Source organism: Pristiophorus japonicus, chromosome 9, assembly GCF_044704955.1.
Source record: "Pristiophorus japonicus isolate sPriJap1 chromosome 9, sPriJap1.hap1, whole genome shotgun sequence".
NCBI classification, from domain to species: domain Eukaryota; kingdom Metazoa; phylum Chordata; class Chondrichthyes; family Pristiophoridae; genus Pristiophorus; species Pristiophorus japonicus.
In genome coordinates, this window is record NC_091985.1 from 221,808,087 (window position 1) to 221,822,937 (window position 14,851).

The 14,851-nt window shown below is 46.8% G+C and overlaps 2 protein-coding genes across 2 annotated transcripts in view; both read left to right on the forward strand.

Moving 5' to 3' along the window:
- The window catches only part of LOC139273797 (zinc finger protein 850-like), a 167,305-nt gene extending 157,737 nt beyond the window's left edge, over positions 1 to 9,568 (forward strand). The window contains exons 6-7 of the mRNA XM_070890895.1: positions 8,171 to 8,542; positions 8,695 to 9,568. Coding sequence (XP_070746996.1) covers positions 8,171 to 8,542; positions 8,695 to 9,404 — 1,082 coding nt within the window. The 3' untranslated portion in view covers positions 9,405 to 9,568. The remainder of the gene's footprint in view (positions 1 to 8,170; positions 8,543 to 8,694) is intronic.
- A 3,415-nt stretch (positions 9,569 to 12,983) lies between these two features.
- Positions 12,984 to 13,412, forward strand: LOC139274157 (histone H1-like; the record flags this gene model as incomplete). The annotated part of the gene is made up of 1 exon (XM_070891198.1): positions 12,984 to 13,412. A coding segment is annotated over exon 1 (429 nt), but the record flags the coding sequence as incomplete, so codon positions are not given.
- Positions 13,413 to 14,851: the final 1,439 nt, after the last annotated feature.

A 14,851-nucleotide genomic window follows, 5' to 3' on the forward strand; every position in this document is an offset into this window, starting at 1 on the left:
AGACCTGACTGAGGTGTATAAAATTCTGAGGGGCCTGGATAGAGTGGATATGAAGGACCTGTTTCCCTTGGCAAATGGGTCAGCAACCAGGGGAATAGATTTAAAGTAATTAGGGGGAGGTTTAGAGGAGATATGAGGGGAATTTCTTTACCCAGAGGGTGGTGGAGTCTGGAACTCACTGCCTGAAAGGGTGGTAGAGGCAGAAACTTACACCACATTTGACAAGTACTTGGATGTGCTGTAATCTACAGGGCTACGGACCAAGAGATGGAAAGTGAGATTTGGCAGAATAGCTCTTTGTCAACTGGCGTGGACGCAATGGGTCAAAATGGCCTTCCGTGCTGTAAATTTCTATGATTCAAAATTCAGCTGCCCCTTTCTTAACTCTCACCAAGTCCCACTCACTCATTACCCCAGTGCTCGCTGACCTACATTGGTTTTCGATTAAACAACACCTCGATTTCAAAATTCTCATCCTTATTTTCAAATCCTTCCATGGCCTCGGCCCTCCCTATCTCTGTAATCAACCTCACAACCCCCTGAGATATCTGTGCTCCTCTAAATCTGCCCTCTTGAGCATCACTGATTATAATCGCTCAACTATTGGTGGCCGTGCCTTCTGTTGCCTAGGCCCCAAGCTCTGGAACTCCCTGCCTAAACCTCTTCGCCTCTCTCTACCCCTCTTTCCTCCTCAAGATGTTCCTTAAAACCTACCTCTTTGACCAAGCTTTTGTCACTTGCACTAATTTCTACTTATGCGGCTCTGTATTATCTCACAATGCTCCTGTGAAGCGCCTTGCAACGTTTCACTACGTTAAAGGGACTATAGAAATACAGGTATTATATTCATGGCCTCGAGCTCTGGTCTCCCCCACAAGTAGAAGCATTTTCTCTATACCCACCCTATTAAACCCTTTCATAATCTTAATCATACAATCATAAAAAATTACAACATAGAAGGAGGTAATTTGGCCCCTTGTGTCCGCGTTGGTCGAAAAAGAGCTACCCAGTCTAATCCCACCTTCCAGCACTGTGTAAAACACTGGTTAGGCCACGGCTGGAGTCCTTACAGGAAAGATGTGATTACACTATAGAGGGTACAGAGTAGATTTATGAGGATGTTGTCTGGACTGGAGAATTTTGGCTATAAAGAAAGATTGGATAAGCTGCGGTTGTTTTATTTGGAACACAGAAGGATGAGGGGAGACCTAACTGAGGTGTATAAAATTATGAGGGGCCTAGATAAAGTTGATATGAAGGACCTGTTTCCATCAGCAGAGGGGGCAACAACCAGGAGGCATAGATTTAAAGTAATTGGGGGAAGGTTTAAAGGAGATATGAGGGGAAATGTCTTCACCCAGAGGGTGGTGGTGGTCTGGAACTCACTGCCTGAAAGGGTGATAGAGGTAGGAACCTTCACCACATTTAAAAAATGCTTGAATGTGCACTTGAAGTGCTGTAACCTACAAGGCGACGGACCAAGGACTGGATAGCTCTTGGTCAGCTGACGCGAACACGATGGGCTGAAAAGCTGTAAATTTCCATGATTCTATGAGTCTCAGGTTGATGAAGGTAGTGCAGTAGATGTGTATATGGACTTTCAAAAGGTATTTGATAAAGTACCACATAAATGAGTTAATCGGAAAATAGAAGCACAGGGAATTAAAGGGATGCTGGTAATTTGAGTATATAATTGGCTAATGCATAGGAGGCTGAAGATGTGTTTCTAAATGGAGGGAAGTATGGTGGGGTCCCCAGGGGTTCGTATTAGCACCATCGCTTTTCTTGTTATATATAAATGACCTGGACTTGGGTTTGGGAGTACAATTCAAAGTTTACAGATGAAACAAAACTTGGCAACATTGTAAATAGTGAGCATGATAGTAGCAGACGTCAGGAGGACACAGACAGAATGGTGAAATGGTCAGACACATGGCAGATGCAATAAAATGCGGATAAGTGTGAAGTGATGCACTTTTGGAGAAACAACATGGATAACAGTATAACCTAACTGCAATATTTTGAGGGGGTGCAAGGTAGAGGAACCTGAAGGTGCATATTCACAAATCATTGACAGTGCAACGGCAAGTTGGTAAGGCAGTTCAGAAAGCATATGAGATACTTGGCTTTACAAATAGGGCCATTGAGTACAAAAGCAAGGAAGTTACACTAAACCTTTACAAATCACTAGTTAGGATCATAGGACAGGAGTAGGTCATTCAGCCCCTCGAGCCTGTTCTGTCATTCAATGAGGTCAGGGCTGATCTGCGACCTAATTCTACACACCCATCTTTGGTTCATATCCTATAATATCTTTGGTTTTCCAAAAAAAAGTTATCAATCTCAGATTTAACAATTGATCTAGCATCACCTGGATCCACTCTGGAGCATCCGCGATGCTGAGGATGCCGTGAATAGCACGTTGAGTGAGTTGGTCTTACCGCAGGTAAAGGTGACACAAACAGATAAGGAATGGGAGACCAACAGGAAGAGCAGTGGAAGGAAGGTAGTGCCAGGGTGCCCTGCGGTCATCCCCCTCCAAAACAGATACACTGTTTTGGGTACTGCTGGGGCGGATGACTCATCAGGGGAGGCCAGCACCAGCCAAGTCAATGGCACTGTGGGTGGCTCTGCTGCACAGGAGGGCAGGAAAAAGAGTAGGAGAGCTATAGTAGTAGGGGATTCTATTGTAAGGGGAATAGATAGACATTTCTGCGGCCGCAATCGGGACTCCAGGATGTATGTTGCCTCCCTGGTGCAAGGGTCAAGAATGTCTCGGAGCAGGTGCAAGGCATTCTGAAAAGGGAGGGTGAACAGTCAGTTGTCGTGGTGCATATACTAACGTGGTACTAACGATACAGGTAAAAAGCAGGATGAGGTCCTACAAGGTGAATTTAAGGAGCTAGGAGTCAAATTAAAAAGTAGAACCTCAAAGGTAGCAATCTCAGGATTGCTACCAGTGTCACGTGTTAGTCAGTGTAGGAATCGCAGGATAGCTAAGATGAATATGTGGCTTGAAGAGTGGTGCAGAAGGGAGGAATTCAAATTCCTGGGACATTGGCACCGTTCTGGGGGAGGTGGAACCAGTACAAACAGGATGGTCTGCACCTGTGCAAGACCGGAACCAATGTCCTTGGGGGACTGTTTGCTAGTGCTGTTGGGGTGGGTTAAACTAATATGGCAGGGGATGGGAACCTATGCAGGGAGACATAGGGAAGTAGAATGGGGGCAGAAGCAAAAGATAGAAAGAAGAAAAGTAAAAGTGGAGGGCAGAGAAACCCAAGGCAAAAATCAAAAAGGGCCACATTACAGCAAACTTCTAAAGGGGCAAAATGTGTTAAAAAGACAAGCCTGAAGGATCTGTGCCTCAATGCGAGGAGTATTTGTAATAAGGAGGACGAATTAACTGCACAGGCAGCAATGAATGAATATGGTATAATTGGCATCACGGACACATGGCTCCAGGGTGATCATGGCTGGGAACTCAACATCCAGGGGTATTCAACATTTAGGAAGGATAGACAGAAAGGAAAATGAGGTGGGATAACTTTGCTGCTTAAAGAGGAAATTAACGCAATAGTAAGGGAGGACATTAGCTTGGATGATGTAGCATCTCTATGGGTGGAGCTGCGGAATAGCAAAGGGCAGAAAATGCGAGTGGGAGTTGTGTACAGACCACCAAACAGTAGTAGTGAGGTTGGGGACAGCATCAAACAAGAAATTAGGGATGCGTGTAAAAAGGTACAGCAGTTATCATGGGCGACTTTAATCTACATATAGATTGGGCAAACTAAACTGGTAGCAATACGGTGGAGAAGAATTTCCTGTAGTGTATTAGGGATGGTTTTCCAAACCAATATGTCGAGGAACCAACTAGAGGGCTGGCCATCCTAGACTGGGTGATGTGTAATGATAAAGGACTAATTAGCAATCTTGTTGTGCGAGGCCCCATGGGAAAGAGTGACCATAATATGGTAGAATTCTTTATTAAGATGAGAGGGACACAGTTAATTCAGAGACTAAGGTCCTGAACTTAAGGAAAGGTAACTTCGACGGTATGAGACGTGAATTGGCTAGAATAGACTGGCGAATTATACTTAAGGGGTTGACGGTGGATAGGCAATGGCAAACATTTAAAGATCACATGGATGAACTTCAACAATTGTACATCCCTGTCTGGAGTAAAAATAAAATGGGGAAGGTGGCTCAACCGTGGCTAACAAGGGAAAGTAAGGATAGTGTTAAATCCAAGGAAGAGACATATAAATTGGCCAGAAAAAGCAGAAAACCTGAGGACTGGGAGAATTTTATAATTCAGCAGAGGAGGACAAAGGGTTTAATTAGAAGGGGGAAAATAGTTGAGAGGAAGATTGCTGCGAACATAAAATCTGACTGCAAAAGCTTCTATAGATATGTGAAGAGAAAAAGATTAGTGAAGACAAATGTAGGTCCCTTGCAGTCAGAATCAGGTGAATTTATAATGGGGAACGAAGAAATGGCAGACCAATTGAACAAATACTTTGGTTCTGTCTTTACTAAAGAAGACACAAATAACCTTCCAGGAATACTCTGGGACCGAAGGTCTGGTGAGAAGGAGGAACTGAAGGAAATCCATATTAGTCTGGAAATTGTGTTAGGGAAATTGATGGGATTGAAGGCCGATAAATCTCCAGGGCCTGATAGTCTGCATCCCAGAGTACTTAAGGAAGTGGCTCTAGAAATAGTGGATGCATTGGTGATCATTTTCCAACAGTCTATCGACTCTGGATCAGTTCCTATGGACTGGAGGGTAGCTAATGTAACACCACTTTTTTAAAAAGGAGGGAGAATGAAAACGGGGAATTATAGACCGGTTTGTCTGACATCAGTAGTGGGGAAACTGTTGGAATCAATTATTAAAGATGAAATAGCAGCGCATTTGGAAAGCAGTGACAGGATGGGTCCAAGTCAGCATGGATTTATGAAAGGGAAATCATGCTTGACATATCTTCTAGAATTCTTTGAGGATGTAACTAGTAGACTGGACAATGGAGAACCAGTGGATGTGGTGTATTTGGACTTTCAAAAGGCTTTTGACAAGGTCCCACACAAGAGATTGGTGTGCAAAATTAAAGCACATGGTGTTGGGGGTAATGTATTGACGTGGATAGAGAACTGGTTGGCAGACAGGAAGTAGAGTCGGGATAAACAGGTCCTTTTCAGAATGGCAGGCAGTGATTAGTGGGGTACCGCAAGGCTCAGTGCTGGGACCCCAGCTATTTACAGTATACATCAATGATTTAGATGAAGGAATTGAGTGTAATATCTCCAAGTTTGCAGATGACACTAAGCTGGGTGGCTGTGTGAGATGTGAGGAGGATGCTAAGAGGCTGCAGGGTGACGTGGACAGGTTAGGCGAGTGAGCAAATGCAGTATAATGTGGATAAATGTGAGGTTATCCACTTTGGTGGCAAAAACATAAAGGCAAAATATTATCTGAATGGCGGCAGATTAAGAAAAGGGGAGGTGCAACAAGACCTGGGTGTCATGGTACATCAGTCATTGAAAGTTGGCATGCAGGTACAGCAGGCGGTGAAGAAGGCAAATAGAATGTTGACCTTCATAGTTAGGGGATTTGAGTATATGAGCAGGGAGGTCTTACTGCAGTTGTACAGGGCCTTGGTGAGTGAGGCCTCACCTGGAATATTGTTTTCAGTTTTGGTCTCCTAATCTAAGGAAGGACGTTCTTGCTATTGAGGGAGTACAGCGAAGGTTCACCAGACTGATTCCTGGGATGGCAGGACTGACCTATGAGGAGAGACTGGATCGATTGGGCCTGTATTCACTGGAGTTTCGAAGAATGAGAGTGGATCTCATAGAAACATATAAAATTCTGACGGGACTGGACAGGTTAGATGCAGGAAGAATGTTCCCGATGTTGGAGAAGTTCAGAACCTGGGATCACAGTCTAAGGATAAGGAGTAAGCCACTTAGGACCGAGATGAGGAGAAACTTCTTCACTCAGAGAATTGTGAACCTGTGGAATTCTCTACCACAGAGAGTTGTTGAGGCCAGTTCGTTAGATATATTCAAGAGGGACTTAGATGTGGCCCTTACGGCTAAAGGGATCAAGGGGTATGGAGAGAAAGCAGGAAAGGGGTACTGAGGTGAATGATCAGCTATGATCTTATTGAATGATGGTGCAGGCTCGAAGGGCCAAATGGCCTACTCCTGCACCTATTTTCTATGTTTCCAATCAGAGCTCTGTATGGCTGCACGGTTTTAGCCTCAGCTGGAGACTTGTGTACAGTTCTGGGCACCACACTTTCGGAAGGATGACAAGGCCTTGGAGAGGGTACAGAGGAGCTTTACCACGATGTTACCAGGGATGGCGGACTTCAGTTATGTGGAGAGTAGAGAAGCTGGGATTGTTCCCCTTCGAGCAGAGAAGATTAAGGTGAGACCTAATAGAGGTATTCAAAGTTAGGAGGGGTTATGATAGAGCAAGTAGGGAGAAACTGTTTCCTCTGGCAAAATGGTCAGTAACCAAAGGGCACAGATTTAAAATAATTGCCACAAGAACTAGCGGGGAAATATTTTCACACAGAGGGATGTTAAGGTCTGGAATGCACCATCTGAAAGGATGGTGGAATCAGGTTCTATAAGAACTTTCAAACAGCAATTGAGCATGTACTTGAAGAGGACTAGATTGTAGGGTTATGGGGATAAAGCTGGGGTAGGGGACTAAATTGGACAGCTCTTTCAAAATGGCAGCACAGACATGAAGGGCCGAAGCTCCTCCTTCTGTGCTGTAGGATTCTATGATCAGTGTGAACACGCCGGTGTCTCTTAAGGCTCTTAGAGCTTTTAAAGCACTGCCCACAGTCAGAACATTTAAAGGGTCTCTCGTCAGTGTGAACAAGCTGGTGTGACAGGAGGGTGGATGACTAAGTGAATCCCTTCCCATATACGGAGCAGGTGAACAGCCTTTCACCAGTGTGAATGAGCTCGCGTCTCTTCAGCTCCCCGGAGCTTTTAAAGCTTTCCCACAGTCAGAACATTTAAAGGGTCTCTCATCAGTGTGAACAAGTTGGTGTCTTCAGCATGTATGACTCAGTGAATCCTTTCCCACATTCGGAGCAGGTGAACGGCCTCTCCCCAGTGTCCTTTCAGTGAACTCGCTAGTGTCCCTTCAACTTCCTGGGTCTTTTAAAGCTCTTCCCACAGTCGGAACATTTGAATGGCCTCATCAGTGTGAACTCACTGGTGTCCCTTCAGCTACCTGGGTGTTTTAAAGCTCTTCCCAAAGTCAGAACATTTAAATGGTTTCTGAACAGTGTGAACAAGCTGCTGGTTCTTCTCCTGGACCTTCCCTTGGGCCTGGCTAAAACAGCAATTTGTAGGTCCAGGATGGCCAGGGGACCAATGGTGGGTGGTTGCTCTGGCTGCCTGCCTATCTTCCGCGGTCTTGTCTGAGTGGCCCTGGAGAATGCAGTGTCCATTGGTACACTTCATATGTTCCACCTCAGCATACAGAGTGTGTCATAGACACTGGTAACAACATCCTGGTTTAGTTGGGAAGGTTCCCTTTGCTATTGTTGTGACTTTGTTGCTTATTTTTTCTGCTATTTGTTTGATTGGACCACATGTTTTGGGGAACAAAAGAGGAAAGAATGTTCCATAAATATTAGAATTGTCTGTTCTAACTTTCTATCCTGTACTTAGTGATGAATTTTGTAAACTCCTTTTACAGGGTATTAGAAGGGGAGGATTTACAGACGGGAAACTTAAACCAAACATCACATCAAGATGTGACAGTCACTCGATTCATTGCAACCTGAATATCATCGGACCGTGAAAGTGGAAGGAGAAATGTTTGTTCTGTTTGTGGAAAAAGATTTCAAACATCAGTGTGACTGGAAAAGCACCAAGACACACACACCCGAGTGAGAGTGTTCCAGTACACTGACTGACTGTGGAAAGAGCTTTAACCAGTTACACAGCCTGAAAAAACATCGCACCATTCACAGCGGGGAGAAACTGTACACGTGTTCTGTGTGTGGACGAGGCTTCAACTGATCGTCCAACCTGGAGAGACACAAGGACACCCGCACCATGGAGAAACCGTGGGAATGTGGGGACTGTGGGAAGGGATTCACTCAGTCATCCATTTTGCTGAATCACCAGCGAGTTCACACTGGGGAGAGGCCATTCACGTGCTCCGTGTGTGGGAAGGGATTCACTCAGTCATACCACCTGGTGAGACACCAGCAGATTCACACTGATGAGAGACCGTTCAGTTGCTCTCACTGTGGAATGAGATTCAGGCAGTCATCCATGCTCACGGAACACCAGCGAATTCACACCGGGGAGAGGCCGTTCACCTGCTCTGTGTGTGGGAAGGGATTCACTGTCTCATCCCGCCTGGTGAGACACCAGCGAGTTCACACTGGGGAGAGGCCGTTCACCTGCTCAGTGTGTGGGAAGGGATTCACTGTGTCATCCCACCTCACAGTGCACAAGCGAATCCACATTGGGGAGCGGCCATTCACCTGCTCCGTGTGTGGGAAGGGATTCACTCAGTTATCCCACCTCACGTCTCACCAACTTATTCACACCAATAAGAGACCTTTTAAATGTTCTGGCTGTGAGAAGAGCTTTAAAAGCTGAATCATCAACGCACTCACACTGGAGAGAGGTCGTTCACCTGCTCAGTGTGTGGTGAACGATTCGCTCGGTTATCCAACCTGCTGACACACCAGCGAGTTCACACTGGGGAGAGGCCGTTCACCTGCTCAGAGTGTGGGAAGGGATTCACTCACTCATCCAACCTGCTGACACACCAGCGATTTCACACTGATGAGAGACCTTTTAAATGTTCTGACTGTGAGAAGAGCTTTAAAAGCACAAATGAGCTGATGAATCATCAACGCACTCACACTAGGGAGAGACCGTTCACCTGCTCCGTATGTGGGAAGAGATTCAGTCGTTCATCCATCCTGCTGACACACCAGCGAGTTCACACTGGGGAGAGACCTTTTAAATGTTCTGACTGTGAGAAGAGTTTTAAAATAAAAAATGATCTGCTGACACACCAACATACTCACACTGGGGAGTGGCCGTTCACTTGCTCTGTGTGTGGGAAAGGATTCACTCAGTCATCCCAACTGCTGAGGCACACACGAGTTCACACTGGGGAGAGACCATTCATCTGCCCTGATTGTGGGAAGGGATTCACTCAGTCATCCACCCTGCTGAGACACCAACGGGTTCACACTGGGGAGAGACCATTCATCTGCCCTGATTGTGGGAAGGGATTCACTACCTCATCCAACCTGCTGAGACACCAACAAGTTCACACTGGGAGAGGCTGTTCACCTGCTGTGTGTGTGGGAAAGGATTCAATCAGTCATCTAACCTTCTGACACTCCAGTGAGTTCACACTGGGGAGAGGCCGCTCTCCTGCCCCAACAATCACATCCAGGACTGAACCATGTTCATTCTGACAGTTGGGGTTTGTTTCTGCTGATAACCCCAATAACTGGGCTGGATTTTGTGTTTTGATATCTTTCAAATAAATTAGCTTTGTTTCAAACACAATGTGTCATGTCCTTGACATCTCCAAGGTAAGAGGAGACTAATTGGTGTCCTGTTACAGACTGTTCCATTTTTGGATCTTTTCTCCTTTCTAACTCTAGATCATTTCAGTTCTCATATCTTTCATTTCTCTCATGGACAAGTCCCAGATCTCCATACCTTTTAGAGTGCCTCTCCTAGCCTTGGTATCCAGGGATGGTATCGGTAACACGCCTGGGGTCACTAAACACAAAACCCAGTCTGTTAATCACTTCCAGCTACTGGACTTAGCGTGTGCCCCACAGCATCTCTCTCACTTTCGATGTGTGGATAGAGAATCATGCCTGCAAACCTAGTTTTCAATTTAAATCCACTCAGCAAATGTACTCAACAAAAGTAAACACATCACGGCCCAATAATCCAGCTCTATATTTGCAGGTGAAAGTCTGTTATCTAACTCCTTGAGTGGACAAAATAAATAACGATCCCAAATGGAAGAACCCCTTGAATTCTTTGTCAATAGTTTTCCAATCCTGACTGGTTTCTTCCTTTTTAAAAAATTCCTAGTATGTGGGCAGCACTGGCAAGGCCATCATTTATTGCCCATACCTAACTGTCCTTGAGAAGGTGATGGTGAGCCACTTTCTTGAACGGTTGCAGTCCAGAAAAGCAGTATATAGCCGAGACAGGGAGGATTTACAGACGGGAAGCTTAAACCAAACATCCCATCAACATCTAACAGTCAATGTATTCATTGGGACCTGTATTTCATCAGCCATTGGATATTGAACCTGGAGAAACATGAGGACACCGCCACCATGGAGAAACCATGGAAATGGGAGTGTGGGAATGAGTTCAGTTCCTCATCCCAGCTGGAAACTCATCGATACTGGGAGAGGCTGATTATCTGCTCCCTGTCTGGCAGGATTCAGTCGGTCATTAAATCCCATCTGAAAACTGAGTTCCCACAACATTCTAAAAGATGAATCTACAAGATGACAGGACAGAAAATTCTATTATATGACAGGGTCCACTTCAACCATCCAGGGCAGTGAGTCCCTGTAATATTGGATTTTAACCTGTGGGAAATATTCTGATGTGTTATTGTCACGGGGCAAAGCAGCATTGTTACTTTAACATCAATTTAGTCAAACTTAATGGGCAATCCGATCTCCAAATGGAAATGTCTCCTTAAAGCTGATAGTGTGGCCAGTTCTGCAGCTCATTTCTCTCTGTGAGTGAGTCAGAATAAGAAGCTTGAATAACAGCCGATGTTTTACAAAGAGAGACTGGACCAAAGGACATTGGTGGAATTTAATGGGCTACAGGAGGCTATTTTTAACAGAAGGAAAGCTGGTCACAGCACACAGACAGTTTAACAGACTCCATGGTCCACTCTAACTCCCACCTTCTCTCTCACTATGAACATAGCTGCAGTAATTGCTCCTCTGACCTTTCCTCTCTTGTTCCTCCTACACCCCTAATACATGGCCCTACACAATCTCCCTCCCCCCACATCCTCACTGTGCTGGAATCCACACCAGTCTCCAAATCTGCTCCTTGTTCTCTCCCTGGATCCTGAAACTACTGAACTCGGTCTGTCCCTCCTGAAGTTTACAGGCTCTAAACCTGAAGCTTGGTGTCCCTCACTCCCTAGTACTTGACTTACCTCCCCTTCTCTCTTTTTTCCCCCTTGGTCGTGTTCCACACTCTGGGCCTTGAGCCTTCCCTGGGGATTCTCAGTATGAACAGGGGGAATGTGTGTTGAGACAGGATGTCCCAGCTCTCCACCTTTAAAGGGACAAGGACAGGACCCGCTGGGCTGAATGGCCCTGCTTTATGACATCACTGTAGTGCCCAGCAACCAACCTCCCTGAGCCCTGCGCATTATGAACTGGTTTTAGCTCAGTGCTGTGACAGGAAGGGAAACAGCAGGATTCAACCCGTGTGGAGCCCAGGATTAATGGGGAGAGGTACAGGATCAATTTATACCTTATTGAGTAAGAAATGTCATTGTCCCGAACACTCTCTGTCCCTCAGTATCTCTGTTGTGGAGCAGCTGTTGGGTTTATGTTACCCTCTTTCGGTGAATTTTTGTGCTCATCGAGGTGATGGATCTCAGTAAAGTTCCCTCGACACTGCCCTGGGAGTATTTGATGGGACATTGTAGAGGGAGCTTTACTCTGTATCTAACACATGTTGTACCTGCCCTGGGAGTGTTTGATGGGACAGTGTAGAGGGCGCTTTAATCTGGATCGAACCCCGTGCTGTACCTGCATTGGGAGTGTTTGATGGGACAATGTAGAGGGAGCTTTACTCTACGTCTAATCCGTGCTGAACCTGAAATAATAACTTTTATTTATATAGCGCCTTTAACGTAGTAAAACATCCCAAGGTGCTTCACAACAATTTTACAGCATGTTGGATATTGGCCATTGAGGGAAAGAGAGAAAAAGCATGAGAAGGAAGTATAAAAAGAGGTAAATGGCTCGGGTCCAAAGCGCCACAGACATGTTCACCAGTTACTGTTATATGTCCCTCATTTTCGGAGGAGAGAGAGAGAGACAGAGAGGGTGGAGGGGCGGTGAACTCATAATTTCTATTTTCACGTTAATCAAACATATTTCTGCGTGCGAACAATGTAATAACTTAACAGCATATATGGGTTAAGCCACCCCTGCTGTGATTGGCTCCTGCCCCTGAATCTGGGGAACAGACACTGAGGAGCGCCGACCTCAGAGTGTTTAACACTTACTGAGCTGGGAAACTACAACTAACCCCGAGAATCGGCAGCACAGGCCGAGCGGAGAGGTAACCCTGTGCTGGGAGCTGTAAATCTGGGACAGTTTGTGCTGTGAATGTGCAGATGTGAACATTGTGTGATGAGAGTGTGTTAAAGGGGCGGGCCGGTGAGATTAATCTCACTGTGTTTGTGTGTCCGTCTCATCGCCGGATTCCAGAGTCCCTCTTGTGTAAAATTCAAAGATTTTCCTGTCACAGGATCGCCCTGCTGCCCTGCTCAGGTCTAAAGTGGGAATTAAACATCAAGTTTGATGTGATTTCAAATTTCAATCGAAAAACGAAGAAAATGTCCGCGATCGGGTGAGCGAGCGCGATCAGTGCAGCAATGAAACGGGTTTAAATCCAAATTGCTGCCTTCAATTCGGAGGAAGCTTTCTCGACAACAAACATCCCGGTCTTCGGGACAGAAAGAGGCGAGTCTGGGAATCTGGAGGGCCCGGGTTGAATTGGAATCGGACAGTTAATGAGGAGAGAGAAACACAGAGAGGCTGGAGGGGCGGTGAGCTGACAACAGGATGTCTCCGCCCCGTCCGCTCGCTGCCTTTAAGTTGCTCTGTGCCGCAGCCTCCCGTTTCATTTCTGACCGAGCTTTGATTGTCAGAGAGATTTTCCACAGAGTCGCGGACATGACCGACACTGCAGCCGCCGAAACAGCTCCTCCTGCAGCCGCCGCTCAAACTAAGGCTCCCAGCAAGAAGAAGAAGGCAGCTCCCCGCTCCAAGCCAGCCGGTCCCACGTTGGGCGAACAGATCCTCAAGGTTGTGGCCGATGGCAGCGATCGCAAGGGAATGTCCCTGGCCGCGATAAAGAAGGCTCTGGCGGCCAAAGGCGTGGATGTGGAGAAGCGCGGGTCCCAGATCAGGTTCAGTATCAAGAGGAATGTGACAAATGGCTTCCTGGTGCAGACGAAGGGCACGGGCGCCTCGGGCTCCTTCAAAGTCGCTAAGAAGGAAAACCAGGGGAAAGTGGGAAGGAAGGTGAAGAAACCAGCAGCCAAGAAATCTCCAGCCAAGAAACCAGCAGCCAAGAAACCAGCAGCCAAGAAATCTCCGACCAAGAAACCAGCAGCCAAGAAATCTCCGACCAAGAAACCAGCAGCCAAGAAATCCCCGGCCAAGAAACCAGCAGCCAAGAAATCTCCGGCCAAGAAAACGAGCACCAAGAAGGCGCCAACAGTAAAAAAGACAGCGAAAGCTGCGGCTGGGAAGAAGGCGGCAGCGGCGAAGCCCAAGAGCCCCAAGAAGACCTCGGGCGCAAAGGTGAAGGTGATCAAAAAGGTGGAAAAACCGAGGGCCAAGGCCAAATCAGCAAAACCCAAGAAAGCAGCGCTCAAAAAGTAAATAAAAAGTTCAACTTGTAAACATCTGAACCGAAAGGCTCTTCTCAGAGCCACCCACGCCTCTCAGAAAAGAGTTGATCCCCGAATCAAATGATCCCTGTCCCGGGGCCGGGCTCAGATTTCAGACAAATCATTGAACATGAAGCCAGGATCCCTGGTGACTCGCTGACATTGGCTGCACTCACCCCTCCCCCAGTGTCTGCAATAAAACACAGAGAATGGGATGTCCGGCCCGGGCCTCACTGTAACTGGGGATGTGTTCGGCTCCAGTCTCAGTTCCTGGTCATTGTCATTTTCAGGGGGAGAGTCTGTGAGACGGTGATACTGGCGGAGATACCCCGCCTCACAACTCAAACCCCAAACACCACATTCTCCAAATCAGCTGGAATAAGGTGTTTGTAAACTGCTGAACCCGTCTGTGAGAGGAAGTGTGGGGAGATGGAACAAGGTCTGAGATTGACAGGGAAGGGGCTGTATGTCGGCGGGAATATTCGCGATTGTTAATTGTAACGGGACCTTATTTAAAAGCTTTAGGTTTCTGGAAGCTTTGAATATAAATTCCGAGTCTGTTTTGGTTCTATTGTCGGAAAACGGTTTGAAATTGGCGGCTGCAGAAAGCTGGAGGCGGAGCTGGAAGATCAGAGACCGCTCTCTGCTCTGTCTGTCAATCTTGACTATCTCCTCCCCTTCCCGCCTCTCTCACTCTGCGCTTTGTCAGTCAGGTCGGCTCCGGCTCTATAAAAAGGAACCGGCAGTAGTTACTTCTCATTCAGCAGCTGTTTGAGTGAAGAGTCGTTGTCATGTCTGGTCGAGGTAAAGGAGGCAAAGGACTGGGTAAAGGTGGAGCCAAGCGGCACCGTAAAGTGCTCCGTGATAATATCCAGGGCATCACCAAACCAGCAATCCGCCGCCTGGCTCGTCGTGGCGGTGTCAAGCGGATCTCGGGCCTGATCTACGAGGAGACCCGCGGGGTGCTGAAGGTTTTTTTGGAGAATGTGATCAGGGATGCAGTCACCTACACTGAGCACGCCAAGCGCAAGACGGTCACTGCCATGGATGTGGTGTACGCTCTGAAACGTCAGGGCCGCACTCTCTATGGATTCGGCGGCTGAATAACTCGACCCTTTTCCCCCAAACACAACACAAAGGCTCTTC